Source organism: Microcaecilia unicolor, chromosome 1 (assembly GCF_901765095.1).
Source record: "Microcaecilia unicolor chromosome 1, aMicUni1.1, whole genome shotgun sequence".
Classification (NCBI taxonomy): Eukaryota; Metazoa; Chordata; class Amphibia; order Gymnophiona; family Siphonopidae; genus Microcaecilia; species Microcaecilia unicolor.
In genome coordinates this window covers 318,916,466-318,934,323 of record NC_044031.1, presented here as the reverse complement: position 1 = coordinate 318,934,323, position 17,858 = coordinate 318,916,466, and the positions used below count along the sequence as shown (strand labels likewise).

The window sequence follows — 17,858 nt, the reverse complement described above, 5'->3', positions numbered from 1 at the left end:
GGGAACGAGCGGACTCGGAGCCGACAGGCGCGGTGCCCCCCCCCAGCAGGTAAAAATGCACCCCGGGGGGGTCGCACTGCACCCAGGGGGGGGTGCATCGGCAATCCGCCCGGGTGTCAGCCAGCCTAGGAACGCCACTGAGTAGGTGTATGCTTCCATCCCCTGTTGTATTTTTCAGACTGATTCACACTTTTAACACCTTGCACCAGGGGAGGGATGGAGAGATGTTGAACCAGGTGAGTGGAGGAGAGGAAGTGAGGGAGGTAAGAAAGAGGTGGAAGGGAAGCAGGGAGAGATGCTAGACAACTGAAAAGAAAATGACAGGGACAGATGCTGGACCCTGGGGGGCGGAAGAGAGAGAAAATGGATCTAGGAATTGTGGATAGGAAGAGAGAGGGAGGAGAGAAGGGAAGATGTTGGACCTGGAGGCAGGAGGGATGGAGATATTGGTCCTTTAGTCGGGGCTTGTTATCAAGGTGATGTAAAACGTTGCCTTTTACCACACCTTGATTTCCTGCGGGGTATCTCAGTCCCAAGGTTGCTGAATTCTATGAAAAGAATAATGCTGCTTGTGAGCCACCTCTCAAGTGGCATTATTCTAACAGCCTAGAAGCACTGAGCTGTGAAGCTGCAGCCCAATGTTCCCATGGCACAGCAGGGTTTCTCTCCCCCCTCGGCTCAAGCACTAGCCACCCCCACTTCCAAGATAACCTTTGATTCCTTCATAGTTTACCTTTTCAGCATTGGTGGTCCAGTGGGGTCTTCGGGTAGAAATGATGTCCAGTTGCTCCTGCCCAGTCCAGCACTGGCCACAAAATGGTGTAACTACCGCTAGGGGTCATGTTTCCTTGTACAGAAATATCAGCACTAGCAGTAGTCATGCAAGACTACTGCTAGGGGTGCCATTTTGTGGTCTGCACAGGACTGGGTAGGAGCAACTGGGCATTGTTTCTGCCCAAAGAGACCCCCTTCTGACAACCAATGCTAAAAAGGTAGCCCTTTGAGGGACTGAGGATTATCTTGGAAGTGAGGGGTTGGGGAGAGGGGCTTGGACCTTGTGAAGGGGGGGGGGGGGTTGAGTCAGGGAGACCTTGCTCTGCCAGCATGTTTTGCATCTCATTATTACATAACTTGCAGCAACTAAAATATCTCCGTGGTAAATAAAGGCAAGCTGCATTAGGGCTGTTTAAGTTGTATTAAGGGGCAAATAACGGTACTTAAAGCCCTAATGCAGCATGATAACTTCCCCTTTAATCATACAATTAACTGCGATTAAAAAAAATACCACCTGATTGATTGCAATTAAAAATTTTCATTGAAATGCAGCCCTAGTCTTAACAGTTGCCTATATTAGTAACTACACCCTAAAGAGAGGAATTTCAAACAGTTTAAGAGGCTTTGACTCCTGTATACTAAAGTGTACAGAAGTCTCGAGTTGTAGGGATTGTAATTGGATTCCACTTGATTTTTTGATCCTCAGATAAAAGAAGATGTTCTTTAAAGTTAAATAAAGACTTAATTCATCTTTCTACAGAGAGCATTTTGCTCTAGTGGTTCAGGCCATCGTACTTTTTCATATAGACTATTGCATTTATACAGGTTTTTCTAAAAAACTATTAACTAAACTACAATTATTACAAAATATATCAGCTAGAATGATCTCTGAATGTACAAAGTACGAAAGAGTGTCTCCTTTATTATGCAATCATCATTGGATTCCTTTTTTTTTTCTTTTTAATATTCACATTTTAAATCATATTCAAGGTTATACACTTAAAACCAGAAAAGTGTTATATACATCAAATTATTAAGTAACGTGGAGGGGAATAATCGAATGGCGCCGGCGAAATACATGGCTGGCGATGTATTTTTGCAGCGCAGCAAACAGCTGGCCAGACCCGTATTTTCGAAAAAGATGGCCGGCCATCTTTTGTTTTGATAATACGGTTCCGGCCAGCCAAATGCCTTGAATTTGGCCAGGGTTTGAGATGGCTGGCTTCGTTTTTTAGCGATAATAGAAAGTTACGTCGGCCATCTCAAACCCCGGCCAAATTCAAGGTATTTGGCCGTGGGAGGAGCCAGCATTTTTAGTACACTGGCCCCCCTGACATGCCAGGACACCAACCGGGCTCCCTAGGGGTCACTGCGGTGGACTTCAGAAAAGCTCCCACGTGCATAGCTCCCTTTCTTTGGGAGCTGAGCCCCCAACCCCCCCCCCAAAAAAAAAAACCCACTACCCACAAATTTACTGCACCCACTAAAACTGCTCCAGGGACCTGCATGCAGCCTCTAGGACTTATTGCTGCTGTATAACTTTGCACAGCAGTTCCAGCAACTACCTGAAGACTAATCTCTCTGAAAAAGTCCTTTCTTGAAATAACCACATTTACTCACAGTTAACTGCAGATCAGAGGTTGTGCCCCACTGGCAAAGAGTCCCCTGGTACTAAGATAGCAGTAGGTCAGAGCTGGCACCATAGGAGCCAACTTTTCAAAATTATTGGGGGTGCTAAGCCCAATGAAAATAACTCCTCCTTGGACACATACAAGGAATTTTCTCAATATTGGGGGTGCTCAAGCACCCACAGAGTCGGCTCCAATGGCTGGCACAATGGTGTACAATGCCCTCTTTCAGCAACATTCAAGGTAAGAACTACGTTCTCATGACGTGGGTACACAGGAAAGGGATCTAAAACTGCCTTACAAAAATGGCCACTACTACCGCATGGACTACAACAGTAAACAAAACGGGGCACAACTCTGACCCAGTAAGCAGGGGGAAAAGCAGAGCCTACCAACTACCAATACCTATACCCACCACAATGCATTGCTGATGTGACTCTGCAGTGCAAATAACAGAAAAGGTGCCACACTCACCCCAGAGCCACATCACAAGCAGGCAAAGGCTGTCGGAGGACAGAACACATTCTGCTGTCATGGAGGTGGGTACGGCATTTGAGGCTGGCAAAAAAGTATGTTTGTAACCTGTTTTTTATGCTGGGAGGGGGTTGGTGACCAGGTGGGGGAGTACGGGGAGTCATCCCCGATCCTTCCGGTGGTCATGTGGTTCAGGTCGGCCACCTTTTTGAAGCTTGGACCTGAAAAAAAAAGGGACCAAATGCTCTTCATTGCTAGGTTTTTTTTTCCCATTAGGGGCTAAAGCCGGCCATTTCGTAACCCCGGCCATTTCGTAACCCTGCCCATGCCCGTCCATGTCCCGCCTTCGCGTCACTGCCAACATGCCCCCTTGAACTTTCGCCAGCTCTGCGACGGGAAATTGGCGATGGTGTCAAAATAGCGGCTTTTGATTATACCGATTTGGCCGCTTTTGCGAGATCGCCGGCCACCTCCCGATTTGTGTCGGAAGATGGCCGGCAATCACTTTCTAAAATGAGCTGGATAATATCCTATAATAATTTGCACCTCCGCCTGGATGCCTGGGTTCGTAACACACTTCACACTGGTCCACCCTGGCGATGACATCAGAGGGCGGACCAATGGGAAGTGAGAGGGAAGGGAAGCCAGCACCAGCCAGCCACAGAACATTCGAGGTGAGTACACTATCGCCCCCTCCCTCCCCCGTCCTCCCTCCAAGTTCAAGGCCCCCATCTCCTCCTCCTCCCCCCTATCCTCCGAGTTCCAGCCCCCCCCCTCCGAGTTCCATGCCCCCCCTACCTCCCTCCCTTGCTCTCCTCATGTCCGAGTTACAGGCCCCCTCCCCTTCGAGTTGCAGGATCCCCCTCCCTCCCTCCGAGTTCCACGCCCCCCCTCGGCTCTGAGATCCACGCCCCCGCCGCCTCCCTCCCTCTCTCTCTCCCCTTCGACTGCAAGCGCGACCTGCCCTGCGGCAGCCCTCGACTTCCCTGTGTGCTGGCTGTAATTTTAAAAATTCTTACCTCGGGGTGCCAGCGTCCGCAGTGAAGGTGAAACGGTCGCTTCAGCCTGCTTCCCATCTGTCTCAGCTCTGCCTCTGGTCCCGCCCTTCCGGAAACAGAAAATGAGGGCGGGACCAGAGGCAGAGCTGAGACAGATGGGAAGGCAGGCTGAAGCGCCACTCGCCTTCACTGCGGACGCTGGACCCCGAGGTAACAATTTTTAAATTACAGCCGGCACCACTGGAAGGCGAGGGGCTGCCGGAGGACAGATCGTGCTTGCACTCGGAGGGGAGGGAGGCTGGGGTTCTGCAACTCAAAGGGGAGGGGGGCTGGGGGTCCTGCAACTCAAAGGGGAGGGGGGCCTGGAACTCGAAGGAGAGAGAGGGAGGTAGGGATGGGGGCGTGGAACCTTGCTAGCATCTGTTTCATTTCTCTACGAAATGGGCCTCTTTTACTAGTAATATAATAGGTACTAACACTCAAGTCCATATAAATTTGAGTTCCAAGAAAATCAAAAATTTAAGAGGAATTAAAGGAAAAAAGAACAATTTGCAAAACTAATCAGCACCTAGACAGAACAGAAATTTTTTTTTAATTAAACTCCTTCAGCTCTTTTGGAGGAAATGAATGATGTCAAATGTGAAGGATCCATAAAACGTATTTTACTGAATTGTATCGTATGATACATTTACAGGGAAATTTTAAATGAAATACTCCTCCCAGTTGGAGAATGGCAGGTTTAACAATAAAAATTGTTTCCGCCTTCTCTGGGTCTCTTTCTAAACATCAGGAAACAATTTTATTTTTAGGCCCAAGAATAATTTATCCCTGTTCCTAAAAAATATCGAAAAAGCCATTGCTTGTCAGGCGTTAAAGCTACTGTAGCTACCAAAGTTGCCGCATTAGCTAATTCAGTTTTGAAAGTTTCTAGGAGGGCAGTCATATCTAGGAAATCTTTTTGCTCTTGTTGAGCCGATTCCTTTGTGGTATGTAATACACTTGAGTAAAAGGAGGCAAACTTGCTTCAGGGATTTCTAATATTCTTGAAGGTATTTCTTTAACATATCTATTGGCTTCACCATTTTAACCTTTGGAAAGTTTATAATCTAAGATTATTGTTCCTCATGTAATTATCATAGGTTTCCGTCTTCTCAAAATAGCTATATCCTTTAACATTGCAACTTGTAAATTTCCCCGATATTTTTCTCCATAATTTCTCCTCTTTCAATTGAAGACTTATATCTAATTCAGTTTTTACCATCCTTTGTTCAATCCCTGTAACTTTCTCAAATATAAAATTAGTTTGTTGAGAAAAAGTTTGTATCGATTGGGAGATTAAATCCCACAAAGAATCAAGGGTTACCTCTGCCAGCTTCTCCAACAATCTAAGAGGAGTAATCACCATATACTCCGGTTTCTTCACAGATTCCATTCCTCATTGCCCCGTAGACATTACAGGACTGCTCACCTTGGGGGGCTCCAACTGTCCCCGTGTCTCCTCTCAAGTTGTCTTTGAGCTTCACTCATGGGCATCTCCTCTCCACTCCGTGGCGAGAGGCCCCATCGATCCTTTGGAGAGAACTAGTCAACAGCGGCTGCAGGGGCAGAGTTCTCTGATCGGGGCTCAGTGTAACTTCATGCCCCGAGGACGTCGATAATTCCTCCATAGCACCGGCACCTATCAGGGGTCCGCTTTCGATCTCACAACTCTGTCCTGGGGTCCTCACAAAAGGGTCCATTGGACCAACAGGTAATGGGGAAGGCGGCAGGGAAACTCGAGCTACAGCCCTTCCTCGTCTTTTCGGCATATTGTATATCGTAAATTGTGAGGTCCTCTACGTTTCTAAGTGCTGACGGCCATCATGGAACCATTGGCTTCCTATTCAAGCCAGAATTACATTTAAAACCATGTGCTTAGTTTATAGGACTTTTCGCGGATTGACATCATGCTATGTGGTTGATGTCCTTGAGCAGTCTTCTTCCATTTTTCCATGCCATTCTAGGCATAGCTTATCTCTACTGTTACTTCCCCTAAGGTCTAAGATATAAAAAATTGGAAGGCATCTTTTCATACTTTTCATTTCTATCTGGAATGAATTACCATTGGAGCCAAGGTGGGATCCTTCCTATCTTTCCTTTAGGAAAAAAATTAAAAACGTATCTTTTAAAGATTTTTTTGAATGACTAGTACTGTAATGAATTTAGCATGTGAATTGTTTTAGTCATTTTGTTTAGATTTTTTTTTGTAGCTATTGTTCAGTAACAGACAATTAATTGTTGGGGATTTATATAATTTAGGAAGCTCGCACCTAAATTATATGCACGTATATTCTATAAAGATGTAGGCACCTACTTTTGTGCCTAAATATAAGTGCACTGTTACAGAATTAAAGCCTAATGAGGCAGTTCTATAAATTGGTGCCTCAGTTTAGGCGCCCGAATGCCATGTGCTTAGTGCCAATTCTATAATAGAACCTTGGCTCCAAGATTCTATTATAGAACACAAGCGTAATGTTGGCATTGACATGTCCATGTTAAGGCAGGCCCTTTTATGTCCTGTCAATGGCAGAATTAAGTTGGCATGTCAAGTAATGCATGAAGTGTATATACTATTCTATAAACTATGTACAAAACTAAAATGTACCCCCTACATGTACACCCCCCTTGTTTTTAGATGTTATGGCACTTAAACACTACCTTATAGAATAGTGCCTAATGTACATAAGCGAACAACTATAATTACTGGTGCCTTTAATGCATTAAGTGGTGTGTCCTCTAGGTGCTAGTTTACAGAATTGTCCCTAAATGCATCTGCTGGCTGCGAATCACCTCTCCCCAATTCTGGCCTATTCCTTATATGGTTAAAACTAGTAGACAGATGTTAACCAAGTAAAAGCTCAAAATACAAGGATAAGTTGGTTATCTATTTGCTATCTACTGGCAAAGGTATACCTCGCTTGAATATCAGGCCCCATGTTCCTGTCTCTTCATCAATCTCTTCTAACCTGGGAGTCCCTTAATCTGACCTTCAACTTCTTATTCTCTGTTGCTGCTGACTTTCGCCATCCCAGCATACATTAGCAGTAAGAGACATTTTTTTTATATCTTTCTATATCTGCACATTTATGCAGATTTTCAAACACAAACATATGTATGTACTTTTCCGTTGCCCTCCCACCCATTCCTTTCTCCAGTCAAAGTCTACATTTCTGCTTGTTGTCATCCTTACAAACCAGGGGCCAGTGTAGAAAGATTTGCAGTAAAGCCCGCACAGATGTCTGAGCACATGGCTTCTACCACAAGCGTAATACCATGGCATGCAAGAAATTAACTGCATGCAAATTTTATACATGGGAAACCTGTGGCACACATGGGGGGGGGGGAGTATGTCACACACACGTATGAGCCAAAAACAAAAGTGTTAGCTACAAGTATGTGCCATATAAATACATGAATAAATAAATAAATGATTCCTTCAGAACACTAAGATGAATACCATCAGCTCCAGGTGATTTTCTACTATCTTATATAGGATTTATAACCCACCAGCTCTCTCGTACAAGATTCAAAGTAAGATAAACAAAAACAACATTGATAACAGTCATCGGGAATTCACAGTAACAAATTACACAACAAAATCAGAAGTTTCAAGAACAATATCCTCAATAATTTCTGGAAAATAAATTAGTATTTAAAGCTTTCCAAAGGTTAAATACCAAACAGAAGTTTCAAACCAGACATATACAAAACAAATCCTTGACTGAACAGGTAGCCAATGAAACATGGCAAGCAGGGAGAAACATGATCAAACTTGAACCTGTGAAAGATCAATCTCACTGCAGAGTTTTGAACCGCTGAGCTTAGCAATATCCTTCGCTGCTGAACCTAAATATAAAGAATCACCATAATCCAGAAGTGCTAAAAATCAGTTGGACAATAACTCTAAAATGATCTTAATAAACGAAGGAGTGTAACAGCTGGAGCTGCATAAGTTTAAAGTAGACCTTACAAAACTGGGAGACAGGGCATCCAAATAGCAGATGATGTGATGAATGTGGGAAAAGGAAACCGAACGATTGCTACATAATGAAGGGTTCCACACTAGGAGACCCGACCAGAAAGGGATCTAGGTGTCAGTGGCATAATCGAATGGGGGCGGCCATCTTCAAGCGAGCCCCATAAAGCGGCGTCCCGACCGTATTATCAAAACAAGATGGGCGGCCATCTTTTGTTTCGATAATACGGTTGCAGTCGGCCAAATCTCAACATTTGGGCTGGCTTTAGAGATGGCCGGCATTGGTTTTCAGCGATAATGGAAACTAATGGCGGCCATTTCAACCCGGCCAAATCCAAGGCATTTGGTCGTGGAAGGAGCCAGCATTCCTAGTGCACTGGTCCCCCTGACATGCCAGGACACCAACCGGGCACCCTGGGGGCACTGGACTTCAAAATTGCTCCCAGGTGCATACCTCACTTACCTTGTCGCTGAGCCCCCCAAATCCCACTCCCCACAACTGTACACCACTACCATAGCCCTTAGGGATGAAGGGGCACCTACATGTGGGTACAGTGGGTTTTTTGGGGGGGGGGTTTGGAGGGCCACATTTACCACCACAAGTGTAACAGGTAGGGGGGGATGGGCCAGGGTCCACCTGCCTGAAGTGCACTGCACCCACTAAAAACTGCTCCAGGGACCTGCATACTGCTGTCATGGACCTGGGTACATTTGAGGCTGGCATAGAGGCTGGCAAAAAAATGTTTTTTAATTTTTTTTTTAGGCTGGGAGGGGGTTAGTGACCAATGGGGGGAGTAAGGGGAGGTCATCCCCGATTCCCTCCAGTGGTCATCTGGTCATTTTGGGCACCTTTTTGAGGCTTGGTCATGAACAAAAAGGGACCAAGTGAAGTCAGCCAATGCTCGTCAGGGCTGGCTTTCTCTTTTCCATTATTGGGCGAAGCCGGCCATCTCGTAATCACCCCCCGTCCCGCCTTCTGTACCCTGCCGACACGCCCCCTTGAAGTTTGGCCGGCTCTGCGATGGAAAGCAGTTGATGCTGGCCAAAATCGGCTTTCGATTATACCGATTTGGCCGGGTTTAGGAGATGGCCGCCATCTCCCGATTTGTGTCGGAAGATGGCCGGCCTTCTCCTTCGAAAATAAGCAGGATAGTTGAATATTGTGAGCACTCTGGAGGCTGGTACGAGGGAGAGGGGATAGTGGTTCTTTCAGCCGCATCATCCCCGGTCATTCAGCCCAGCTAGGAGAGCAGGCGCCCTCTAGGGATCAAACTGCCAGGAAAGCTGTAAAGCAGGAGAAAAACTACACTCCCCAGAAGCCAGTGCAGGGTCAGCTGAACTCTCAGGAGGGGGAGGGGGGAATGACTGATTGGGAGATGAGGTCTGATCCTGGAGATGGGGAACAGCTGGTGGAGCTTGGGGAGGAGATAGATGGAGTGGAAAAGCAGAGGTAGAAGGAGAAGGTAAGGGGAATGTATGGAGTGGGTGGTTTGGCTCTAACCCGTGCAGACAGGGTGAGAGCTTTTGTGGCCTCAGCATTGCCCCGGTTGTGGAGTTGGGGGAAGCTGGGAGCAAAGCAGTGGGGGAGCAACTGGAAAGCACAACTTGCTACCATATGGCTGTTCCCAAGAGGTAGTGCGGTGAAAGGGGGGAAGGGTTTTAAGACAGAAAGGCATGTGCATTTTGGGGGAACTTAAAACTGTAGGAGGTGAGAGAGGAGGTGGTTCCAGCTAAATCTCCAAAACTATCTGCGGTGAAGATAGTGTGGCTGGAGGTTTGGGGAGGAATTTAAAACAAAAGCCTGTAATTGAAAATGGATTAAAGTTTGCTGATAGTTGGAGGGTTTAGACAAGGCTGACATCTGTAACATAAGAACTTGGATTGCTCTTTCTGCTGGAGTGGGACTGATTTTCTCAGCAGCTGGCAAGGTGGAGAGGGAGAGTAAGTGAAAGTGCAGCGGCTGGCTAGGAAAGCAACGGAAGCCAGTGAAAGCTAAGCAGGGTCAACCCCGGCTCCCACCTGGAAGGGGAACCTGGTTACAATATTGTTGAAACCATCTACTCAGTGTGTGCCAGCGGCTAACAAAGCAAATAGAATGTTAGGTATTTTAAAAGGAATGGAAACAAAATAAAGATGTTATAATGCCTTTGTATCATTCCATGGTGTGATCACACCTTGAATATTGTGTGCAATTCTGGTCACCAAATTTCAAAAAAGATATAGTGGAATTAGAAAAGGCAGAGAAGGGTGATGAAAATGATAAAGGGGATGGGTCAACTTCCCTAAGAGGAAGGCTAAAGTGGCTAGGGCTCTTCAGTTGGAGAAAAGAGGAAACTGCCAGTGGAGATGGCATCAATTTTTGTTGTCCCTGAAGGTCTTTCCCATAAACTTCTCCATCTCTCTCAACTCTTTCAGGTCTCTTTTTTTTTTTTTTTTTACTATAGTTTCCACAGCTCTTTGCACTAGGGGTGCATAACCCAGTGCAAAGAGCTCTGGAGACATACAACAGGGAGCGGTTGACTGAGAGGAAACTAACCCAACAGGAGGATTACCCTAAATGTGAACTCAGTAGAAAAACAGGATAGAATTCATTCCTTTGCTGGACTGCTTTCTGGTTCTTTATATACTTCAAAAAGGATTGAAACTTCCAAGCTACTACTACTACTTATCATTTCTATAGCGCTACTAGACATACACAGTGCTGTACACTGAACATGTAAGAGACAGTCCCTGCTTGACAGAGCTTACAACCTAATCACAACAAACAGGATAGATAAGGGATAAGGAAATTACTTCAGGCGGGAATGATAAAACAGACATGGGTACTGAACAACTGAATAGGGGTTAGGAGTTAAAAGCATCCTCAAAAAGATGGTCTTTTAGATTAGATTTGAAGACGGCTGAGCTGGAGCTTGACTACTGATTCAGGAAGTCTATTTCAAGCATATGGTTAAGCAAGATAAAAGGAACGGAGTCTGGAGTTGGCAGTGTAGGAGAAGGGTACAGATAAGACAGATTTACCCGATGAACGGAGTTCCCGAGGAGGAGTGTAGGGAGGGATGTGAAGAGGTACTGAGGAGATGCAGAGTGAATGGTCTTGTAAGTCAATAAGGGAATTTGAATTGTATGAGGAAACAGATAGGGAGCCAATGAAGTGACTTCAGAAGAGAGGGCCAATATGAGCATAGTGACACTGGTGGAATACAAGTCGTGCAAGCAATTAACTAAAAATTCCAGTGGAATTATACTTAAAACTCTGCAGACACAGGGTCTAATCAGCAGATTCATGGATTTGTTTGTACAGGACTCTAAAAAAAATCTCTTCTGAATCTCTTACATAATTTAATGGAATACTAGCTAATTCAGTTTACACTCAACAGGCACAATCTAAATGGTAGCAAGGGTAAAGAATTTATGATACCACTCTTGTGCTTTTATGGCATTTACCTGAAAAGCTAATGATGCAAAAATAAGCCTATAAAGTCTAAGTGGAGTATAATGGAAGGCTGAGGTACAGTCGAGTCACAAAGATATGCTACCCAAATCAGCAGCTCACACTTTTGAAGTCTCCTTTCCTAAATCTGGTGGCAAGAATCAAGGCTGAGTAAGTTTTGTAGAGGAAGAAGACTGGTGTCAACAAGACCAGGTGGATATGGCCAGTAACTTCTGGTACTGATGCAGATTAAGAGTCAAAGGCTTCAGTACAACAAACCTGCTCAAACTGAAGCACAATCAGCATAAAGGATGAGCTTTTCAGAAAATAATGGTAGGCAACTACATTATCTGAAATCAGAATCATCATAGCAGCTGCCGTCACTATACAGCTCTGCAATAAAGAGATTCCTCTGATCTGGAATACACACCATACACACACTGGATTACTGCAATGCACTACACAATGATCTGACTACAAAGGGCGTGCACCAACTCCAGTTGATTCCGAATGCAGCAGCAAGTCTCATAGAAGGTTGCAAGCAGTGGTGTGCTGGTAAATGTTTAACAGGCTATCTCCCTGGTCCCCCTCTGCGCCCCCCCCCCCCCCCAAATTGCAGAGCTGGCTATGGCCGGGGAGAGGCCTGGGGGGTGTGGCAATGCATTCCTCCAGGAAAAAAAATTAAATGATCCCAGGTTCCAATCTAATTCATGTTTAATGTGCGATAAAATGCTGTAAATAAATATAAACTTTTAATGTTGAGCACCTGATTCTCAAAGTGAACATATTCCAAACACTATAATGAAAATAAAATGATTTTTTTTCTACCTTTGTTGTCTGGTGACTGTTTTTTCTGATCATGCTGGCCCAGTATCCGATTCTGCTGCTATCTGTCCTCTTAACTCCATTTCCAGGGCTTCCTTTCCATTTATTTCTTTCCTTTCCCCCTTTCTTCTTCATTCTGGTCCTCAGCTTCTGCCTATTTTCTTCATCCACGTGCATTTTTTCTCCTCTCTTCCTTTTCCCTCATCTCATCTCCTTCCTCACTCTTCTCTCCCCTCCATCCATGTCCAGCATTTCTTCTCTCTCCCTCCTCTCCCCCATGCACCCATGTCCAGCAGTGACCCTTCTTTCCCCTGTCCTCCATCCACCCATGTCCAGCAGTGACCCTCCTCTCCCCTGCCCTCCATCCACCTATGACCAGCAGCGACTCCCTTTCCCCCCTGCCACCCCCTCCTGATTGTTTGGCGAATTCTCCTCCCTCCCTCCCGATCTGGTCCCTCACCGACCGCTTGTTCTTCGAATTCTTCGGGGCAGGCAGTCTTACCTGCCCGCTTCCAGCGCTGACTGCCCCCTGCCGATTCATGCTTCAAAATGGCCGCCAAGACTTCAGCAGAAGTCTCACGAGGCAGCCTCTGGAAGTCTCGGGGGCCATTTTTAAAGCGCGAACCAGCAGCGGGGGACAGTCAGCGCTGGAAGCGGGCAGGCAAGACTGCCTGCCCCGAAAAATTTGAAGAACAAGCGGTCGGTGAGGCGGTGAGGGACCGGATCCGGAGGGAGGGAGCAGAGCTAGAGCCGGCTCGCTGTTTTCAACAACCGGCACTTGCACTGGTTGCAAGCGATGTGACCACACACCATTTCTGCAAAAATTTCATTTGCTACCAGTACAATACAGGGCTAAATTTAAAACTCTGTGTCTGATCTTCAAGGCCCTGAATGGAAATGGCCCTGAATATCTGAAAAATAGGATGATCCTCCACACACCGCCAAGGACACTAAGGTCCTCTCAAGGACTTTCACTAACTACACCCTCTCCAAATGACATTACACGATGTGATACCCGCAAGCAACCCTTCTCCGGAGAGGCCCCCACACTGGAATGCATTGCCTGAAAGGCTCCGCTTAACACAAGACTATCTCTACTTCAGGAAGCAGGTGAAAGCTTGGCTCTTCAACCAAGCCTTTAATGGAAGAAGTAACTAATTGTTAGTCTCATTCACACAAGGAGTGACTTGCTGCACATACTGCAGCGCAACAGTTAATCCACTCCTACCCTATCTGAGATAATACTTAACCATCTCTCTGACCTTATGTGCAACTTTCTTCAAATCAATCACCTTACTTTCTAACTCTTCCTACTTTCTTACCCATCTATATGTTACAACTTTGCCTTATCCTTCACTATCAATTATAATGTTCTATTACGTATTGTGCTGATGTCGCAAGTGGTATACCATGCCATACTTTGTATTGTTATTTGAATATTTTTATTGCTGTAATTGCCTATAGCTACTACTACTACAAATCATTTCTACAGCGCTACTAGATGTACGCAGAGCTTTACAATTGAACATGAAGAAAAGACAGTCCCTGCTCAAAAGAGCTTACAATCTAAATCAGGACAGATAGACAGTAAATCAGGACAGACAGGAAAAATTAGGGAAAAGGGTAGGACAGACAGATAGGACACATAGGGAAAAGGGAACTATTGAAGAGAGGAAGACAAGATAAGCTCATGTTTGATCTATGCTTACTGTATACCGCCTTGAGCGAATTCCTTCAAAAAGGCGGTAAATAAATCCTACTAAATAAATAAATAAATAAATCTTGTTTTGCAATGACGTCTTCCCATAGCTGGTGTCAACTTGCCACCGAATAACTAGCAAACAAAATCTGTATTAGCAGCAAGCCCTGACAAAAGGGTCAAAAAGCTGCAACTGACTGTGAAATATCAAAGAGTGAGTGAAGTGTGACTAATTGTGAGCACTTAAGATCAGGAGTGAACAGTAAGAGGCCGGGCTGCTCAGCAGCCCCCTCATTCTATAACTTGACACCTATATTCATCATTTGTGTGCTAAAATGATAGAATACTAGCACTTATGAAGGTGTGTGTACTCTTAAATGCTTAAGTGCTATGTCTGTGCCTAGCAATATTCTATAACTAATACATGCAATTTGCTTGGTGTGCATATGCAAAGGGGTGTACAACTGGGCAGATCATAAGCAGGGTTCCTACTTACATAAGCAGGGTTCCTACTTACATGCTAAAGTGCACATGTTTATACCTGCTATTGACAAAGGTATAAATGGGCGCACACTGCCGATTTACACTAGTATTTATAATGGAATCTTGGTACTCAAATGCCATTACGGAATTCAAGCTCAGCATGCTTCATCTAGGCGCCTAAATCTGGCACCCAGTTATGCAAACTGCCCTCTGTATATGACAGAGAAGGGTTGTAGACAGGCTCAGTTCTGGTGTGTGCAGGCATGCTCCAGTCACATAATGCCACCTTTGTGTCTCCTTAAACTAAACGGGTCTAACTCTATTTCCCATCAATTAATGAAAGGCTGTGAAATCAATAGGCCAGAGCTCAGCAGTAAGAAACAGTACATCAGAGGATGTAGCTCCGGTAAAAGGGAAGAGGTGCAGAAGAGTAATTACAGGAACTTGAAGTGTGCATCTCTCAGAGTGACAAGTGACTTCCATTAAGAAATACATATCTATGCAAATTAATCATACCTGCTGAAACCCAAGATATGATTAAACCTCAATTGGATGTCTTTTCAGAAATTGAAAGAGTTGGAAAAATCCACACAAGGGGTGGCCTAGGCTGATGTATAGCTTTAACAGGAACTTGCAACCTCCTTCAGCTTTAGCAAAACCAAAACAGTGATGAACACAGGTGTGCCCGAGATCATTTTTTTAGCATCCTCCAAACTGATTATAAAGTAACCCACCAAACAAAAATCCTGAAAACTTGACAGAACTACAAAAGCCAGTTTTGTTTAATAGAAATTTGAGAGTTACTGTAATTATCATTGCTAGATGTGGACAATCCAGTCTTTCTGATGCAATGTAAAAATGCTTCCTTTTCATCCCACCAGACCAGTCAAAATGTATGAGTTATAACTCACAGCCAGAATATGGTGACAGAGACCCGAGAGCTGTGAGCCACATAAAAGATTCTGTGAAGCACTAGTTCACCAGTATTCTCTGTCTCCAGCATATGATGATGTGTATTCTGTACATAGAAGATTGGTCTAGTGAAGTAACTCCTGAGCTCAGTTGAAGAGCAGGTCACCCAGTTGAGCTTAAACAGTCAGAGGGACATCCAGGTCCTGCAGGGAATATGGCACCTTATGAGAATTCCACTTTGGTGGAATTCGAATCCCTCCCAAATCAGCTGGACATTAGTAGAGGTGACTTTCTCCCACCCCCTACCATTTCAGCTCCTCCCCTCTACACTTTATAATAAAAACAATATCCGGATGAGCAGCAAGGGACAAGCCGGAGACTTTCCTCCGGAAGCAGGCCAACGCTGCCACTTGAACTCGAAGGGAATTGTAGGCCAGGCCCTTTTGTAGCCCGTCCTGCAAAAAGTCCAGCAAAAGCGAGACTGTCGCCAGAGTCGGCGAGATAGCCTTTGGAGTACACCACGCCTCAAAAGTGCGCCAGATCCGAGCATAAGTCACAGAGGTAGGCCGCGTGCAAGCCCGCAAGAGCGTGGCAATAACCTTATTAGAATAGCCCTTGTCCCTCAATTGCGCCCTCTCAAGAGCCAGGCCGTAAGACCAAAGCGGCAAGGATCTTCCATAGTCACCGGACCCTGAACTAACAAGTTCGGAACCCGAGGCAAAGGAAGAGGAGCGTCCACCAGCATCCGCCGGAGATCCGCATACCACGGACACCTTGGCCAATCCGGGGCGATGAGAATCACCAATCCTCGGTGCAGGTGAATCACTCGCCCTATCAAGGGCCAAGGAGGGAACACATACAGGAGGCCCGAGGGCCAAGGTTGAGCCAGGGCATCCAATCCTGCCGAGTGAAGATCTCTCCTTCTGCTGAAAAAGCGAGGGACTTCGGCGTTTACGTTTGACGCCATGAGGTCCAGGTCTGGAGTCCCCCATTTGGCACAAATCTGAAGAAAAACTTATTCCGCCAGTTCCCATTCCCCGGGTCGATTTGATGTCTGCTGAGGAAATCGGGTGTACGTTGCTCTGACCGGCTATGTGAGTCGTGGACAGCAGCACTAGGTGGCACTCAGCCCAGTCGCAGATCTGAGACGCCTCCGCAGCCAGAGTCCAGCACTGAGTACCGCCCTGACGACTGATGTAGGCCACTGCTGTCGTGTTGTCTGACAGAACTCGGACATGAAGACCAGAATAGCCTGGAATATCGCTCTCAGTTCCAAGCGATTGATGGACAATCCAGCTTCCGCAGTGGACCACAGACCCTGAGCATAGCGTCCCCAGCCCGAAAGGCTGGCATCCGTTATCACCAGACACCAAAACGGAAGAGCCAGTGGCATCCCCTGCCGCATCCATACTGTGCTGGGCCGCAGGAAGCCACCTTAGACTGCGTTGGTAATCCTGGAAAATCAGAGACCATTGCTGAAGCAGAGCAAGCTGCAGCAACCTCATGTGAGCTCTCACCCAAGGGACCACCTCTATGGTGGCCGTCATCGAACCCAGGAGCTGAACCGCAGGAGCAGGCGGACCTGATTCTGAAGCTTGAGACGCCTGTTGTCGGGAAGAAAAACGAACCCTGAAGCCGTGTCGAACCGGATCCCAAATACTCGAGAGACAGAGGGATTAGGTGACTTTTGGGCATATCGACTACCCAGCCCAGAGTCTGAAGAACTGTAACAACTTTGGCTGTGGCAAATCGGCTTTTGTCTGCCGAAACCACTCTGATGAGCCAGTCGTGGAGATAAGGGTGAACTCTGATACCCTCTCGCCTGAGAAAGGCAGCCACCACTACAATCACCTTGGAAAAAGTCCAAGGGGCAGTTTGCCAGACTGTAAGGCAAGGCGCAAAAACTGGAAATGTTGGCTCAATACCGCAAACCGGAGAAACCGCTGAAGTGGCAGCCAGATGGGAAATATGCAATACGCTTCCTTGAGGTCCAGAGACATGAGAAACTCTCCTGGCTGTACCGCTGCAATGATGGAGCGCAGGGTTTCCATGCGGACGTGTCGCACTCCTAAGGCCTCGTAGACTCTGCGTAAGCGAGGAGAGGTCTGAATGACCCGCCTTTTCGAGGCACCACAAAATAGATGGAGTAGCGACCGCAGTCGCATTCGGCGGGAGGAACTGGAACCACGCTCCCACCTCAGCAACACCTGCAAGGTCTCGTTCTACCGATACCCGCTTGACAGTAGTGCCGCATCGGGACTCCAAAAACGCGTCTATCACCAGGGCTAGTGAATTCTAATCGGTGCCTTCTCTTGATCAGGTCCAGGACCAACCGATCCGAAGTAATCTTGGTCCACTCCTCGAGAAAGAAGGAGAGACGACCCCCTACTGCGGGAACCACCGAGTGGACCGGCGCCCCATCTTTGTGGAGGACGCCCCTGAACTCCTGGGTGTTGCCCGGACGCCACAGCGCGTTTATCCGAATGAAAGGAGTTCCTCTGCTGGAAATGGCTACGTTGACCAAACCCCGCAGAGCACCCGGGCGATACCTGCGAACTTTCGCGAAAACGTGGCCATGGTAGAGGAGGAAAAGAAGGACTTTTGGAAGAAGGCCTTG

General features: G+C 46.3%; 1 protein-coding gene across 1 annotated transcript in view; it reads right to left on the bottom strand.

Annotated features, from left to right (window-relative positions):
- The window catches only part of FARS2 (phenylalanyl-tRNA synthetase 2, mitochondrial), a 1,053,072-nt gene that overhangs the window by 713,705 nt on the left and 321,509 nt on the right, over positions 1-17,858 (bottom strand). The window contains 1 exon segment of the mRNA XM_030208798.1: positions 14,616-14,646. Within this exon segment, the coding sequence (XP_030064658.1) occupies positions 14,616-14,646 (31 nt within the window).